General features: G+C 48.8%; 1 protein-coding gene across 13 annotated transcripts in view; it reads left to right on the top strand.

The window, feature by feature from the left end:
- The window catches only part of ARHGEF7 (Rho guanine nucleotide exchange factor 7), a 126485-nt gene that overhangs the window by 52397 nt on the left and 58569 nt on the right, over positions 1 to 15519 (top strand). For 11 of the 13 annotated variants that reach the window (XR_006775470.2, XR_006775471.2, XM_045772914.2 and 8 more), the window contains 2 exons: positions 3581 to 3711; positions 12817 to 13018. Coding sequence is in view for 11 of the 13 variants with exons in the window: in XM_045772914.2 (XP_045628870.1) it covers positions 3581 to 3711; positions 12817 to 13018 (333 nt within the window). In the remaining 2 variants the exon portion in view is untranslated. The remainder of the gene's footprint in view (positions 1 to 3580; positions 3712 to 12816; positions 13019 to 15519) is intronic. The other 2 variants (XM_045772917.2, XM_087864973.1) reach the window with 1 other exon arrangement.

The following is a 15519-nucleotide window of genomic DNA, read 5'->3' as shown; positions in this document are numbered from 1 at the left end:
GAATTGGGCCCTGCAGTAAACCCCTACCTGGGCCAGGCCTGCTGAGGGTGATGAGGGTGCCCAGGCTATGCGTTTGCAGTGTTGTGAGCCTGGGTCATCCCTCATTGGAGGGGCCTGGATGGAGCTGGGCTCCGAGACTCTGAGGACAGGAGAGCTTCTGTGCAGATTTCTTGGAGGGAGGCCCCGCCTGCCCCCTGAGCACCGAGAAGCTCTGTCTTTAGAGAGCTAAAGGACTTAGTGGCTCTTGTGTTTTAAAGTCCCTTTTCTTTTTCCATTTAACTTTATACATTTGTAGGTTCAGATTTACAGGAGCAAGTTAGACCTTGAGGTCTCTTGATAAGAAACCTCAAGTGTATTTTGTGAGGGGCTCTTGTCATTTTCTTCCTGGCCCTTCAGATGGGGTGTGGGGGGAGCCGTCAGAGCACTGTGGGCTGCAGCGCCAGCTTTCGGTGCGCTCTGCGCAGGGACTCAGGTGCCGCTTCCTAGAACTTGTTCGCTGGGCGGGCTGTCTGGCTGCTGCCCCTGCCTGTGCAGAGGCATGGGGTGGGGCGTGGGGAGCACCACCCAGACAGAGCCCCTGACATTGCCTGCCATCCCCGGGCAGGGCTTTTGATATGGCTGTGTTTTCTCAGCTTGACTGTGTCGTTTAAAGTTGAAAGTCTCCTAGGGCTATTGAGGTGGAAGTATCTGGGGGAATTGGCTCAGTTGATAAGTTAGGAGCTTCTGTGAGCAAGTGTGGGAAGTCGGTGAGGATCTAAATCCAGGAGGAGGGAGGGAGACCAGGACGGAGAAGTTCCGGAAGGGGATACAAAGATGGACATGGTTAGAATCATCCTACGACTTGATGTTTTACACACAGAACTTGAGGGCATTTTATAAAGGTTATTAGGCATTGAAGCTGCCTTCTCTATCCCACATTGTAACGGATGTAGCTTTAATGTGAACAACCAGATTAGAAGAGAGTTGTGTAACAGTGGGCGGAATGCAGTGACGGAAATCATAGATCCTGGAATCGAACGGAAGAAACCGATGCAGAGCGGGCACGGTTGCATTTCTTCGCCGTGTGGGTCCTGACTGCCGGCTGCTTTAATAAGCCACCTGGGCCTCAGTTTTATGTGCGTGTCCTGGGACTGGTAGGGGTCTCTGTGCAGGCAGGGCCGAGAGCAGCAGACACAGAGGCAATCTGCACGTCATTTTTTACAGAGACCCCCTGTCTCCAGGGCCTCCTTCTCTGGTGGCTGCTCAGGAGGGAGGAGGACCACTTTGGCCTTGCCGCCGCTTGCTTGGTCTCCCTGCAGTTGAAGAACAGGTGCCAGCTTAGGGAAGATGGGGGGGGGGCGTGCTCTTGGGTGGGTGCTCCTCGTCATGAACGTGGCCCAGATCTGACGTCTCCTGAGCACGATACCATTGTTTTTTCCCTCTCTTGTGCACAAGTATTACTCCCGTACCCTTGAGAGCATTGGACACTTAGGAGATGTAAGGTGTTCTCAACAAAGACCCGTTTGGAAAGTTGCAAAATAAACCTGATAAACTTGGTACTCTTCCTTTCAGTGTTGACACTGGAAACCTCTCAGCTGGAAAGGGCTTTTTGGCCACCCCCCTTTTTTAGAGCAAGAGCGTGCCTGGTGTGCAAGAGGGGAGAGGGGCAGCGGGAGAGAGAGAGAGAGAATTGCAGGCAGACTCTGCACTGAGTGTGGAGCCTGATGCGGGGCTCCATCCCACGACCTGCGATCACGACTTGAGCAGAAATCGACAGTTGGACACCTGACTGAGCGCACCAGGCACCCCAAGAACTTCTTGCTCTTATATTGGGCTATTTGCTCTTAAATTTTGTCCCTGAAGTCAGCGTGATGGAAGTGACCCTGTCTTTTTAGATCTCACTTTTAAATGACTGAATAATAACAGTTGCAGCTGTTGGTTCCAGGTTTGTTGGCCTTGTCATATGTTCATATTTTCCCTTTACTTCTGCCACTTAAAGACCCTTGTGTTCTTTGGGTATGTTGGTGAACACTTGCCTTTTAACTGGGCAGAAGACAGCAGGAAATAGGGATGTCCTGAGACTCTTCCATTGCACTAAACGGTCCCTTGAAAGGTGGAGTCAGGCGAGAACAGGGGTATGGCGCGTTGCCACCTTGGGCCGAATCCCCATGAAATGCCCTTGAGGAGCTGGTTTTGTGCTTGAGATTCCCGAGGCCTGTGCCTTGCTGTAGTAGAAAGCGCTGGCCATTACTACAGCCTGAAGCAGGACCTGAGAATGGCGGCGGCCTGTTAGCGATGTTCTGCTCTGGATTTAAAACTGGGCTGGCAAGGCTGTTTGAGGACTGGGTTTCCAGACTCTGGTGTCAGTAGAGCCAGGTGGGCAGCAGGAAGGACAGACAGAAGCCCAGGTAAGTGGGCCCCTCTCGATGTGCGCAGCCCTGCGTGGCTCTCAGGGGACGTAGCCTCAGTGGTGCCACGGCCTGTGTGCTTCAAGACCAGCTGCAAATCCGGGCTTTCCTATGAGAGCTTCAGACTTGCAGTTGACAGCTAACTCTGTTCATAAGACACGGTGTAAGCCAACCCCAGCAGATCTGCCAGAAAAATAGGAACTGGAGATGACCAGTTTAAGGATATTTTTATTTTATTATTTATATTTTATTTTTAGAGAGCTTGCGTGTGTGTGGGGGGGCAGTTGGGGGTTTGGGAGGGGCCGAGGGAGAGAGAGAGCCCCAAGCAGGCTCCACGCTCAGCACAGAGCCCTGTGCGAGGCTCTGTCTCATGACCCTGAGATCCTGACCTGAGCTGAAAGCAAGAGTGGCTGCTTAACTGACTGAACCACCCAGGTGCCCCAAGGATATTTTTAATGAAGGCTCCCCTTTTGTGTGGTAGCTTTAGGAGGTTGCTAGGTGTGTGGATCTTGGTACAGTGATTTCCCTGGGAAGTTTCCTCATGGCCTCATCTGTATTTTTAGTCAACTCCCTTCTCAGAAATGGGTTGCTAACATTTACTTGTTGGTTGGCCCAAGTGGAGTGTCTCTACTCACGAAGAGACTGAGGGAGTGCGCTGGGCACTTTTCATACCTCTTTACTTCAGTCCTTCCAGAACTTTGTGTCGTAAAGCTTGGCTGCCTTCGTTCTGAGGAAGTAATCCTTAGAAGGGTCTCTAACTAAAAGCTCTAAGGGTTTTTTTTTTCTTATTATTAAGCAAGAATCTTTTACTTTTGTTGCAAATAATTCCTCCTGTTTCTACCATGAAGTTCAGTCCTGGACAAGTGGGTGCGCAGGGATGGTGTGTTGGGAATCCGTACTGGGGGGGATGCTCTGAATTTGAGAGGCTTGTGTTTTCCATGTGAAGGGGAAAATATTAAAAAGTTATAAAACCTTTAAGAAATTTGAAAATCATACTATAGAACTGATGAATAGTTCTGTCCAGTGTGCAGGCCGTTTCTGCGGTGGACAGTCTTCTATGCATGAGTGGCCCGCTTTTTGTTGCCTCTGCCATGTGTTCCCCAGGGGCTGCCCCTGTTGAGAGTCTGGTGTGCTGCGAGGGTGCATGCTTGCCAGCGTCTCAGCTCGCTCTTCTCTCTGCATGACCTTTTCAGACATCGGCCTGGGAAGTGACTCCGTGTGTGCCCGGCCCTCTTCTCATCGGATAAAGTCTTTTGACTCTCTGGGAGCTCAGCCTTCGCACAGTCGGACTTCAAAATTGTTCCAGGGCCAGTATCGAAGTTTGGTAAGTTTGAGTGGATGATTGGGGTATGTTGGGGAGGTGAGTGTGTGCCCCTGAACCGGGTGCTGCTGCCCAGCTGGAGGGTTCTCTGGCTTTGTGTCCGTGGTTCCTTTACTTGGGTATGGCGTTTGCTGATCACCGCATTGCCACAGTAGCCACATGTTACACTTGACTGCTTCTGAGAAACTTGTATATTTTAGGGCTCATATTTTAAGACTCCTTAGATCTGTTAATATAGAGAGATGGGTGCTTTAAGGTGTTTCCCAGGTCTCTTGTATTTTATTTGCTTTGTGCAAATGTACAGAAAGTATGGGAATAAGAAATTTAGATATGTAAGGAAAAAATGGCTAACAGCTGAAGAATCAAAAGAGATGGTCTTTCTAAAAGCATGACTTAGAGTGTTTCCTGCGTCAGGATATGATTGGTGAAAGAGGGACTCCCTTCTAATGGCTGGTGGTGATGTGGAAAAGGAACTGAAGTGAATGGTTATCCTGGGAAGTGAAGAAAAGTTCATTTCTAAGTTGTTAGGGTACAGGCTGTGAGCCTAGAACACAGGGTGTAACCATGAGACTGGACAGAGATGAAGTACAGTGCTGAATGGGGACTGTGTGCGGAGAGGCCGGCCCTGCGATCCTTGTACAAACACGTGGAACCCTCTTTGGAGCTTGTGGGTGATGGCACTTAGTTTGATTAGTCATATGACTGCTTTCATGTACCATTTAGTAAACCTGTGTTCGAGACAAATGGTCTTGCACAAGAGTCTAAAGAGAACCCAACTCTTCGAGGGTTTAGGGACCACAGCTACGTTGTCTGCTTCGACACAGAAAAGAAGATTGTTAAGTAAGCTAATGGTGACCCTAAAGAAAGAAATTGGTTAGAGTTGTATTTTGTGGAGGGAATTTGACTTTAATTCATGAAGGAGGGTTGAAAAGGAAGCTACGGAAGGCACCGTAACTTTTACATGTTCCTGAATTTTTTGAAAACTGCTAACTCATTATTACTGGCTTTTCCTTAGAGTGGTGCCATTACCGTTTCTGCTTGTGTGTGCTATGCTGTGTGCCACTGTTCTGTGTGCGCTGTTCCAGGCGCTGTTCCTGCACTCCCTCAGATGACCCTTCCAGTGACCCCACGAGGCACAGGCTTTAACACTAGGTGAATTTTTCAGAGCACTATTGGGAGTATTTTGATTCTAAATTGAGGAAAAAATATACAAACTACTTGAAAAACATTTTTTTTTTTTTTAAAGATTTTATTTATTTATTTGACAGAGATAGAGACAGCTAGCGAGAGAGGGAACACAAGCAGGGGGAGTGGGAGAGGAAGAAGCAGGCTCATAGTGGAGGAGCCTGATGTGGGGCTCGATCCCAGAACGCCAGGATCACGCCCTGAGCCGAAGGCAGACGCTTAACCGCTGTGCCACCCAGGCGCCCCTGAAAAACATTTTAAATTTAGCTTTTATAAAATTCCTGGTGGGAAATGTAAGAAAACAAACTCAGCAAACTCTGGGTAAAGAAATACCTGTTGCCTCACCCATTTACCTGTGCTAACTTTTAATTAATTTTAGAGCATGAGTGTGTATGAGGTGGTGGGGGGACAGAGAGAATCCCAGGCAGGCTCCTCGCTGTGCAGGGGTCAATCCCATGACCCTGAAATCATGACCTGAGCTGAAATCAAGTCGGATGCTTCACTGACTGAACCACTCAGGGGCCACTACCTGTGTCTGTTTTTAACTACTTGTTGTTGCGTACATGAAGATTAGATTGCACATGCATAATTTTAAGCAAAATGCAGTTTAATGTAATGTTGAATAGTGAATGTTACTGAGATCACAGTAAGTGTAGGATTAATTTTTGATGAGCTGGAGAAATTTTAAGTTACTCCAGAAATAAAAAGCCCTCTACCATCCCTTCTGTTTGGTGTCTGTGATTGGAAGAGACCCCATCAGCTGCTGATGAGAGGGGCAGGGGCAAGGCTTTTCTTACCATGCTGCGTGAGGATGACCTTTGCCTTTGGATTTTTCTGCAGGTGTCCTTAGTACTTTGAGGTAACTTTCTTGGGTTAAAAATTATAATAAGGATGGCAAAATATTTAAAGCTGGATGATGGGCACTACAAAGAGAAATTGTTTTCTTAATTGGATTTATAATTGTGCCAAAAAGAATAAAAAAGGAATAAATGTAATCAAGGAGGTGAAAGACTATACTCTGAACACTAAAAAACAGTGAAAGAGCTTGAGGATGACACAAACAGATGGAAAACTTCCTGTGGATTAGAGGAGTCCATGCTGTTTCCGTGCCCACGCCCCCAAAGCAGTCTGCGGATTCGATGCAGCACCTGCGGGAGTCACAGTAGTACCGGCCCCGGAACTAGAACAAGTACTGCTACAGTTTGTGGGGCCGCAGGAGACTTGAAGTAGCCAAGGCAGTCTTGAGGAAGAACGACGCTGGGCGTACCCTAACCCAGATTTCAGAGTGCACTTGAGAGCTGGGATAGTCAGTAGAGTGCTGGCACAAGAGCAGACACAGATCAGTGGAACAGAGCTGAGAGCCCAGAAATGAGCCTGCCGCTGTGCGTCCGTTATAAATAAGTATATAAACCTACGGCAGAGGAGGCGAGACTATTCAGTGGGGAAAGACGGTCTCTTCAAACAATGGTGTTGGGAGAACTGGACCACTTTCTTATACCACACACAAAAATTAACTCAAAATGGATTAAAGATCTAAATGTGAGACCTAAAGTCATAAAACTCCTAGAAGAAAACAAAGGCAGTGATTTCTTTGAAAAAGGCCATAGAAACCTTTTTCTTGTGTGTCTCCTCAGGCAAGGGAAACAAACTTTTAGGAGTACACCAAGATAAAAAGCTTTATTATAGCAAAGGAGCCATCAACAAATGAAAAAGACAGCTTGCTGAATGGGAGAAGTTACTTGGAAGTGACCTATCCCATAAGGGGTCAGTATCTAAAATATATTAAGAATTTACACAAATGAGCGTCAAAAAATCCAATTAAAAACGGGCAGAGGACCCAAATAGGCATTTTCCCAAAGACCTACAGGTGGCCCAAAGACCCATGAAAAGGTGCTCAACATCACTAACCATCACAGAATTGCACCTCAGAACCAAGGTGTGAAAGAACCCCTCACCTCAGTCGGAATAGCTAGGATCAGGAAGACCATTAACAGGTGTTGGCGAGGATGTGGAGGAAGGGGAGCCCTTGGGCACTGTTGCTGGGAACGTAAATTGGTGCAGCCACTGTGGGAAACAATATCATGGTTCTTCAGGTTGAAAATAGAAATACCATATGATCAGTAACTCCACTACTGAGTATTTGCCCAAAGAAAACAAACACTAATTTATAAAGATACGTGCACCTCTATATTTATTGCAGCATTATTTGCAGTAGCCCAGGTATAGAAGCAACCCGAGTATCCGAAGACAGATGAGTAAAGATGTGGTATATATTCACAATGGAGTATCACTCAGCCATGAAGAATAAAATCTTGCTGTTTGTAATAACATGGATGGACCTAGAGGGTATACTGCTGAGTGAAATAAGTCAGAGAAGGTACCACACTAGTCCACTTACATGTGGTATCCGATAAACAAAATAAAAAGCAAAAACAAACCCATAGAGAACAAACTGATGGTTGCCAGAGAGGGGTGGGGGATGGGCAAAGTGAGCACGAGGGAGGGGGAGGGCGACAACTAGGTGATGGGTGATCTCCAGCTACCCATCATCTTCTACTTTGTTTGAAATTTTCCTTAATAAGCTAAACACAATTCGTGGTTTCCTGAACATTAATTTTGTGACCTCTCGATTGTGTATGGCACTCATTCCCCAGGCAAGGATCAGTGTTTCCAGGGTAGTCTTTCAGAGCCCTTGGGCACATGTACTGACTCCATGCTCGCGCCTCTGGTTGAGCAGGTCTCGCGTGACCACCACCTCGGAGCTCACTGTCAGCATAAGCCTGCTTTGGGGTCTCTGAATCCGTCTGTTCCTAGACAGGTTTCTGGTTTGTGGTGTAGGCACGTTTGAGCAGTTCTAGCATTTCGTTTGCACTAACCTGGAGCTTTTAACTTCCTTACCTTGGCACTTCCCTGTTGCTTCCTCATTATTCTTTTCTTGGGGCGACTTCTCCCTGCTCCCCACCGACACCCTGTGCTGAGCTCTTTTCTGTGCCCCTGTGCTGCATGCTGGACCCCTCCCCCAGACTGAGGGACTCCATAACTGCACTGGAGAGTAGGGGCCTCAGGCTGTGACTTGGGTCTTGTTTTTCCTCCTGTCTGAGGCTGACTCCATCCTTTTTTATTGGTGAATAAACTGTACTGACTGCTTTGGGGATTCCTCCTGTCCTTTTGTGCCCTGAGTTTTCCCTTGACTCCTGGTTAAGTATGACTGTGGGCTCCTGAGTTTCCTTTCCATGTGTGGAGAGAATAGTCAGATGAGGAGGGGACATGGTTGCTCCCCTTCACTTGTGAGAGTCCTTACATGAGCCCTCAAAGCACTTCCTGTCCCTGTGGTGCCCCGTACCTCCTGAGACTGGGGCCAGCCCTGGTCACTGAGCTCCCAGAACAGTTTCTAAGGCGTGTAAGACCGTCTATCCGTGTGTTCCTCACCGTTGAAATCTTTCTAGTTCCTCTGTCCAGCAAGCATGGGAATACTGGGCTGGTTCAACGTACTAATGTCATCAATTCTCAGAACTCTTTAAAACCTTTTTACACGTCTCAAAGAAGCAGGTGTGTTACGTCTGATGGTATGTTCTGACATTTGGAATACAAAGGGGGCATCGTTTAGTTGCCGGCATCTTCTGTTTGATGGAATACGTTCTGAGGAAACAAGCTAAGAGAAGTACTATTTACGTGAGATCACGAGACTGGGAAATACTAGCCATTGGAGTAGAAATTGGGTCTTTCCTTGACAGGCTTTTCTTCTTTCAGTGAAATTCTGGGTACTTCCAGGGAAAAGAGGATGGCGTTCGTGTGAAGGCAGTGCTCTGGGATATCCTGGTTTTGGGTTGTTAGGATAACTTCAGAACGTGGGATAAAGTCAGTTGCTTGGTGAAGATCTGGACGTGCATGCTATTGGCAGGCGTAAGCGTTAGGAGGTGGCTGTTAAGAACATCCGTGGTGGGGACAGGTTCCTGCTCCCAGAGGAGGTGCTGTACGTGTACCTCACAGTTTCCTTCCCTCACTGGCTGACCTGAAACCTACATCTAGATAACAGCTTGATGAATTTCTACAAGTCACATGTTCCCGTGTAAGATCGAGAGGCAGAACCTGACCAGTGTCACCTTTGTTACGTCTGCCTTTCCCAAATGCATCTGCTATTCTGATTTTGGACTGTAAAGATGAGCTTTACTTGTTTTGTATTTGACATAAATGGAATCCCATGTCATATACCCGTTCTGTGAGTGGCTGCTTTTGCTCACCCGCTATATTGTGTGCTGTCGTAGGGGGTCTGCTTGAACCCAGATGCCTGACGAGCTTTAGTTGCAGGAGCACTTTTAAAAAGCGGAAGGAGAGAAATCTAAAGTAAGGTAGTGGTTAAATACCTCCTTCTGGTTTCCTGGCCTCAGCGGCAGTGACCTGAGCACGCCTCGTTCGCGTCTGGAGAGGAGGCTGAGGGCGGCGTGGAGTCCTTGCGGCGTCCTGTGGTGCTCCCCCTTGCATTCCATCCCGCCTTTGGCATCTGGCTCTCTTAGCACTACTTAGAACAACGTCTTACATTAACGCCTCCAGTAGGGGCTGAACCAGCGGACGTCTGTGGAGTCAGCCATTTAGACGGATCTAGGCTGGCTGCCTGACCTTGGACCCCCTGTCCTTCCGTTGTGGAGTGGCTGTCCCTGAAGTGGAAGACACGTCAGTGGTGTTTGCCTACCGTGTGCCTGACTGCAGAGAATTTGCAGCTTGTGGGGAGAGTGTAGTTGACGTCATTTGTCATCTTCCAGTCGGTGTGGTGCCTGGAGAGGGCTTCAGCACTGGTTGCTGAGCTGAGGTGGATGGGCTGGCTGCAGGGTCATTCCTGGGGGGCAGTTTGACATCCGTGGGGCCTGCTCTGTGCATGTCCTTGGTTACGTGTTGTATTCCGTTGGGGAAATTGATCACCAGGATTGGCTCTGTGCGGGATTTACACCAAGCGAACTTGCCCAGGGTGGGTCACGGAAAGGAAGATCATGGTGGATGACATAAGCAGGATGACCGTGTTTTGCAGAATTGAGCTGACCCAGCGTGGCAGCCCGATCTGGCTTCCCTCCCCAGAGCAGGGACATACGTACCCTTTCTCGTGGGGGGCTTCAGCTGCCCCTCACCGTTCAGGTGCGCCAGCAAGCATCACGTTTGAGGTGACTGGTGAGCCAGAGCTGTGTTTCAGTGTTGCCAAATGCTGAAGAGATTTCCTTACTGAATGTTCTAAGCATTAAATATGCAGTAGGTATGAAGTGTTTAATTTGCTAGATAAAACATTTAGTGGGTGTACTTAGATGAGTACATTTTTATAACTTATATTGTAAAATACACAAGTATTAAACATTTGAGGAGCTGTTTGCCCCTCTTGAAGACCCGTCCCACTGTTTGTGCTTTCTCTTTCTCTCTCTTTGGTGACACATGCACCTCGTTTAGAATCGGGTCCTTCAGGACTTGGTGCAGGAGGAGCCAGGCAGCCAGCCGCTTCCCATCTTTCCCATTGTCTCAGTGAAGGCCCGTGTGAAGCTTGATTTCTTAAGCCTGTGTGGGGGTGTTGGGGGGTCTGGCACTGTGCCCCAGGCCCGTACCTTCCTCCTGGCTGAGTTTCCCCCATGGCTTCTGTTGGGTCTGGTCTGTGTAACGTCACCATGTCCCAGACCCACAGCATGGCCAGGATGTGTGCTGTGACTGTTCGTCCTTGCCTGAGCACGTTTTGTTATCCAGAACTAATCATTGTTGCCTGTGAGCTTCCCGTGCACCCTTTCCGACTGCGGCCTGGTCTTCTGCCTGTTTCTAAGAATCTCCTGTACGTTCAGACCTGTTTTTAGGACTTTTCACTTCTTCCCTGGGAGCTCCCTGCAGTCTTGTGGCCGCTTGAGAGTCTCCTGGTTGTCGCCAGGCTCCTGCCAGCTGCCGTCTGAGGGGTCTTCCTGCGTTACCCTCCCCTCCCCTCCTTCTGACCCATGCCTGTCCCTCCCTCCTCTGTAGAGAAGACGTGGAGTCTTGGGCTCTTCCCTGGCTGATTCCCCTGTTCTGGAGGAGCACATCTCTCAGTAACTTCTTGAGAAGAGGGCGCGTGGGCCGTGACGTGTTTGAGAGCTTGCATAGCCCCACATATCTTTTTCATCCTAATTCTAAGCTTTGCTTCCGTTTCCATAGTTTAATTCCGACGTGACTTGGTTGGGGCTTCTTTGGGCTGCTTTTCTTTGGGGTTCACGCAGCTTCGTGGCTCTGTAGGTTTGTGTCTTCTGCCAGGTTGGGGACACGTTCAGCCGTGTTTCTCAACCCACCTTCCAGCACGTCTCAGGCCTGTCATTTTCCACACTGTCCCTGCGGCTCCCCCGTGTTTTCACCATTGTTTTGAGTAAATTTTGTAAGTTCTTCTTTTTTGAGATTTCCTATTTTATTTCTCTATTTTGAGAGAACTTGTAATGGTTTTTGAAGCCTTTTGATGAAAGTCCTTTGTGATCCCAGCAGCTCCTCCATGTCAGTGCTGCTGTCGGCATCTTCGCTGGTTCAGGTGGGGTCGTCCTGGTTCTCTGAGTGAGCAGTGCTTTGTGTTGTGTTCTCGACACTTGGGAGGAATGCGAGGAGGTGCTGCAGCCTACTTCGGAGTCTTGCGTGTTTGCAGGCCGTGACCCTGACTGGGCTTGACGTGATGGTCCTGGCCTGTGTTGGTAGGCTGTGCTGCCAATAGCACCTTAGTTTCCAGAGTTCTTGCAGGGATGTCTGGTCAGCCTCACCCCCCTGGGATTGCTGGGGTTCCTGCTGGGCCCCGATGACCCTGCTGGAGGACAGGGGACACCGGTGTGGGCACATGGGGCCATTGGCTGCCAGCTGGTGGGAGTGAAGGCAGGGACTCCCTACCTGATCTTCTCTGATGTCACCAGTGCAGGGGGAGCTCTGGTGCTTGGTGGGGTAGGTAGGGGACGCCCTTCCCTGTCTCTGTGGACTCCCAGGTGCAGGCTGAGGAGCGCACCCCTCCCTGTGGGTGAGTGGGCCTGCCTGGTGCCCCTCTTTGGCTCATTTCACCAGGAGATCAGGCTTTTCTTGGGGATGTGTTTAGTTTACTCCTGTTGATAGTTTCCAGTGGCAAGCCTTGAGCACCCAGTCTGGGATAGATGGAAATAAAAAGAAACTCTAGCCAATCTGCCTCCCTCTTCCCACCTTTCAGAGATGGGCACATCTGCTTAATCTGAGGAAAATATGCAAATGAAAAGGAGATACCATTTCTTGCCAGCAGTTAGGCACAAAGAAGAATGCTGGGCAATGTCTAGTGCTGGCGAGCGTGCGAGGAGCCGGCTCTTCAGTACTGCTGGCGGGAATGTGGCCGCCTGCAGACAGCACCTCTCTGGAGGGCACTTCAGAAATTGGTACGGAAATTTAGAATGTGTCGTACATGTTTTCTGACCTGAATGTCATGTAAGGCTTATTTACAGGTGTGTTCAAAGATGTGCAGGGAGCTTTAACGCAGCCTTTTTTTTGTAGTAGAAAAACAGTAGAATTAACCTTAAATCCAGTAATGGAGAATGAGTTAATGGCGCAGCCATACAGTTCAGTTACGTGGTTAGTTAAGACTCTAAAGTAATAATGCTGGAAACAGCACACCGTGTTAACTTTTGATAAATTGTAGAGATGCTCTATCCACTTTGATGTAAGTGCGTGTATGGCAGTGTGTAATGTTGGCGTAGGCCTAATCGTGGCTGGAATTAGGCCTTTCAGACCACGAAGAGGGTTTGCTCCGGGACCGGCACCCGGTGCTGGTGGTCAGGGTGCACTGCGGGGAGTCCGAAACCTGCTTCTCTACTTTAGCGGTTGTTCTGCTGTTGGAATGGGACAGTTATGCTCTGTTCATACTAGTCAGACATAATCTAATTTTATGTGAAGTAGACGCCATGAAATTTTTCTCCGCCTTCTTTCCTTTTTTAGGACATGACTGACAATAGCAACAACCAACTGGTAGTGAGAGCCAAGTTCAACTTCCAGCAGACCAATGAAGACGAGCTCTCCTTTACGAAAGGAGACGTCATCCATGTCACGCGGGTGGAGGAAGGCGGCTGGTGGGAGGGCACGCACAACGGCAGGACTGGCTGGTTTCCCAGCAACTACGTGCGGGAGATCAAGCCCAGCGGTAAGTGGGGCCCTGGCGGAGGGGCTGCTGCCTGTCCTGTAGGCGGAAAGCGGACAGAGGGCTTGTGCTCTCCATCTGAGCGTGCGGAGATGGCCCTGGGCGGAGGCGTCGCGCTCTTCCCCCTGTTGCTTCCAGCTAAGGGATCCTTGCTTTCGTCCTCCTTGGCGTGCTGGCATGAAGTCTCCGTCATTGAAAGGAGCATTTCATTCAGTCGTAATACCCATTTAAAATAAGGACTTGGGGTTTGCCGTATCACACAGGCTGTTAATTTTTATCGCTACGGGTGCTTTTGGCAAGGACGTATCCTTTGTTTTTCTTTTGTATATTAAAATGCATCATTTTCCTTATGTTTTCTGTAATTAACATTATTCTGAAAAATTACTCAGAGGCGTGTATTATTTTGAAAGGGAATAGTAGTAGTTGGCGCTTATTTCTGTTGTCTGATTCTTGAGGAATTAGAAGTTCTGAGGCCTCAGGGCTGTGTTCTCTGTCAGGAAGGTGTGGCTTGACAGTTCTGTGCACCCAGCATGTGTTCTCTGCACATGCTGTCCTGCTTGGGGCTGTGCCAGGGCAGTAGCTGTCCTTCTGAGCACATTGCCTCGCTGTTCATGTCATGAGTCAGCATTAGCTGTGTGCAAAGACTGCTGGGTTTTTGAGTGCGGCTGTGCAGTTCTTGACCTCACAGATTCCTCCATACAGATGACCCTTGAACAACTTGGGCTTAGGGGTGCTGACCCTGCTGCGCAGCCCCAAACCTGTATAACTCTGATGCCCCCAAAACTTAAATAACTTCTAGTAGCCTATCGTTGGCCAGAAGTCTTACTGATGAAATAAACAGTTGATTAGCATATATTTTTTGTGAAGGCATTGCTAAAAAAGCACAGGAGACCGCACATTTGCAGTACTACAGCATATTGAAAACATCCGTGCGAAAGTGGACCCCTGCAGTTCAGCCTGTGTTGTCCAGGGGTCCACTGTATAAGAACCCTTGTGCTTCTGTGGACTTGGCGCTAAGTGCCACCCTCCCAGCCCTTCTGACACCAGGAGGGTGGTGTCGGAGCAATTCGGTGACATCTCTTAGAGCTCCCAGGACCCTGGTAATTTCCTATGTGATAAGAGCACTGGGAGCATCTTTTGTTCTAATACTTGGTGTTTGATCCTATTTCCTGATACAGAGCTCCCAGAAGCCTGGTAATTTCCTGCGTCCGGAGCCGAGGGGCAGACCCAACATTTTTTCTACTTCAAAACCACATTTTGCGTATTCATTCACTTGTTGCTGGACATTTGGCTTGTTTCCACCTTTTGCTGTTGTGAGTCGTGTTGTTGTGAACCTGGTTGAGATCTGTGTGAGTCCTCTCCGTTCTCTTGGCTATGTGCCTAGGAGGGCGGTTGCTGGCTCCTAGGGTGACTGTGTGGGACTCCTGAGGAGCTGCCATGTTGTTCCCCCAGCAGTGCATGAGGGCTCCCGTTTCTCCACATCCTTCACATCCTTGACAACGCTTTTTTTTTTTTTTTTTTTTGGATAATAGTTATTGGGTGTGAAATAGTACCTCACTGTTGCTATTTTTCTCTAGTTGATAACAAAAACAGTATTTTCATTACACTAAAGGTCTCAGTAAATAAGTTTCTTGGTTGCTTCTGTTCTGGTTACTGTATGAAGTGTTGCTGTTGTTCAGTCCTCACCACGACCCCAGAAGATGTTGAAATACTCAAGGCCTAGGGCGCAAGTCCTCCTTCTAAGCCATGCAGGTGTGTAGCCAGATGAGCACGTGGCGCTGGTATCAGGCTGATACGATAGAAATGTTGCCTTAATCTTACTGACTGAGTGGCTGGGGTGAACTCATTAGTAGTCCCTGGTCAGGTCCTGGGAAGGGCTGAGTCCAGTCTCTGAGCCAGTTCCTGGCCAGTCCTGAAGTCTGATGGTCATCCTGGGGCCAAGAGTGCTGCCCTCAGCCATTTCCAGGAGGATGCTGGAGTTGGGGAGGGGAGAGGGAAGGGTGAGTTGGTCTTTGCCGTTATCAGTGAGGGCAAGGGGGCCACAGAGCTGGTGCTGGGGCCCGCCATCAGAGTGGAGCCCGACTGGGCCCATCTCTGTTCAATCTGGGCCTTGAATTCTGCTATGAGTGACTCATTTATTTTCTATTTATTTATTTCTAAAGATTTTATTTATTTGGGAGAGTGAGAGAGAGCACAAGTGGGGGTGGGTAGCAGAGGGAGAGGGACAGGCAGACTCCCTGCTGGGTGTGGAGCCTGATGCGGGGCTTGATCCCAGGACCCCGAGATCATGACCTGAACCGAATGAAGGCAGACGCTTCACCGACTGAGCCACCCAGGCGTCCCATGAATGACTCATTTTAATGGGAATCTTGGGCTGACTTTGAGTTGCCACAGTAAGGGTGCAAGTGAATTTTTACTTTTCAGGTATTTCTCCCCATGGAGTTTTGACAGTTACCCTTTGACAGTTACATGGAAAAGATAGTCCGTGGGTCTCAAAGTTCTCT

Source organism: Ursus americanus, chromosome 10, assembly GCF_024610735.1.
Source record: "Ursus americanus isolate L20-20 chromosome 10, mUrsAme1.1.p, whole genome shotgun sequence".
In the NCBI taxonomy this organism is placed as follows: Eukaryota; Metazoa; Chordata; class Mammalia; order Carnivora; family Ursidae; genus Ursus; species Ursus americanus.
This window is presented reverse-complemented; position numbering and strand designations above follow the sequence as displayed.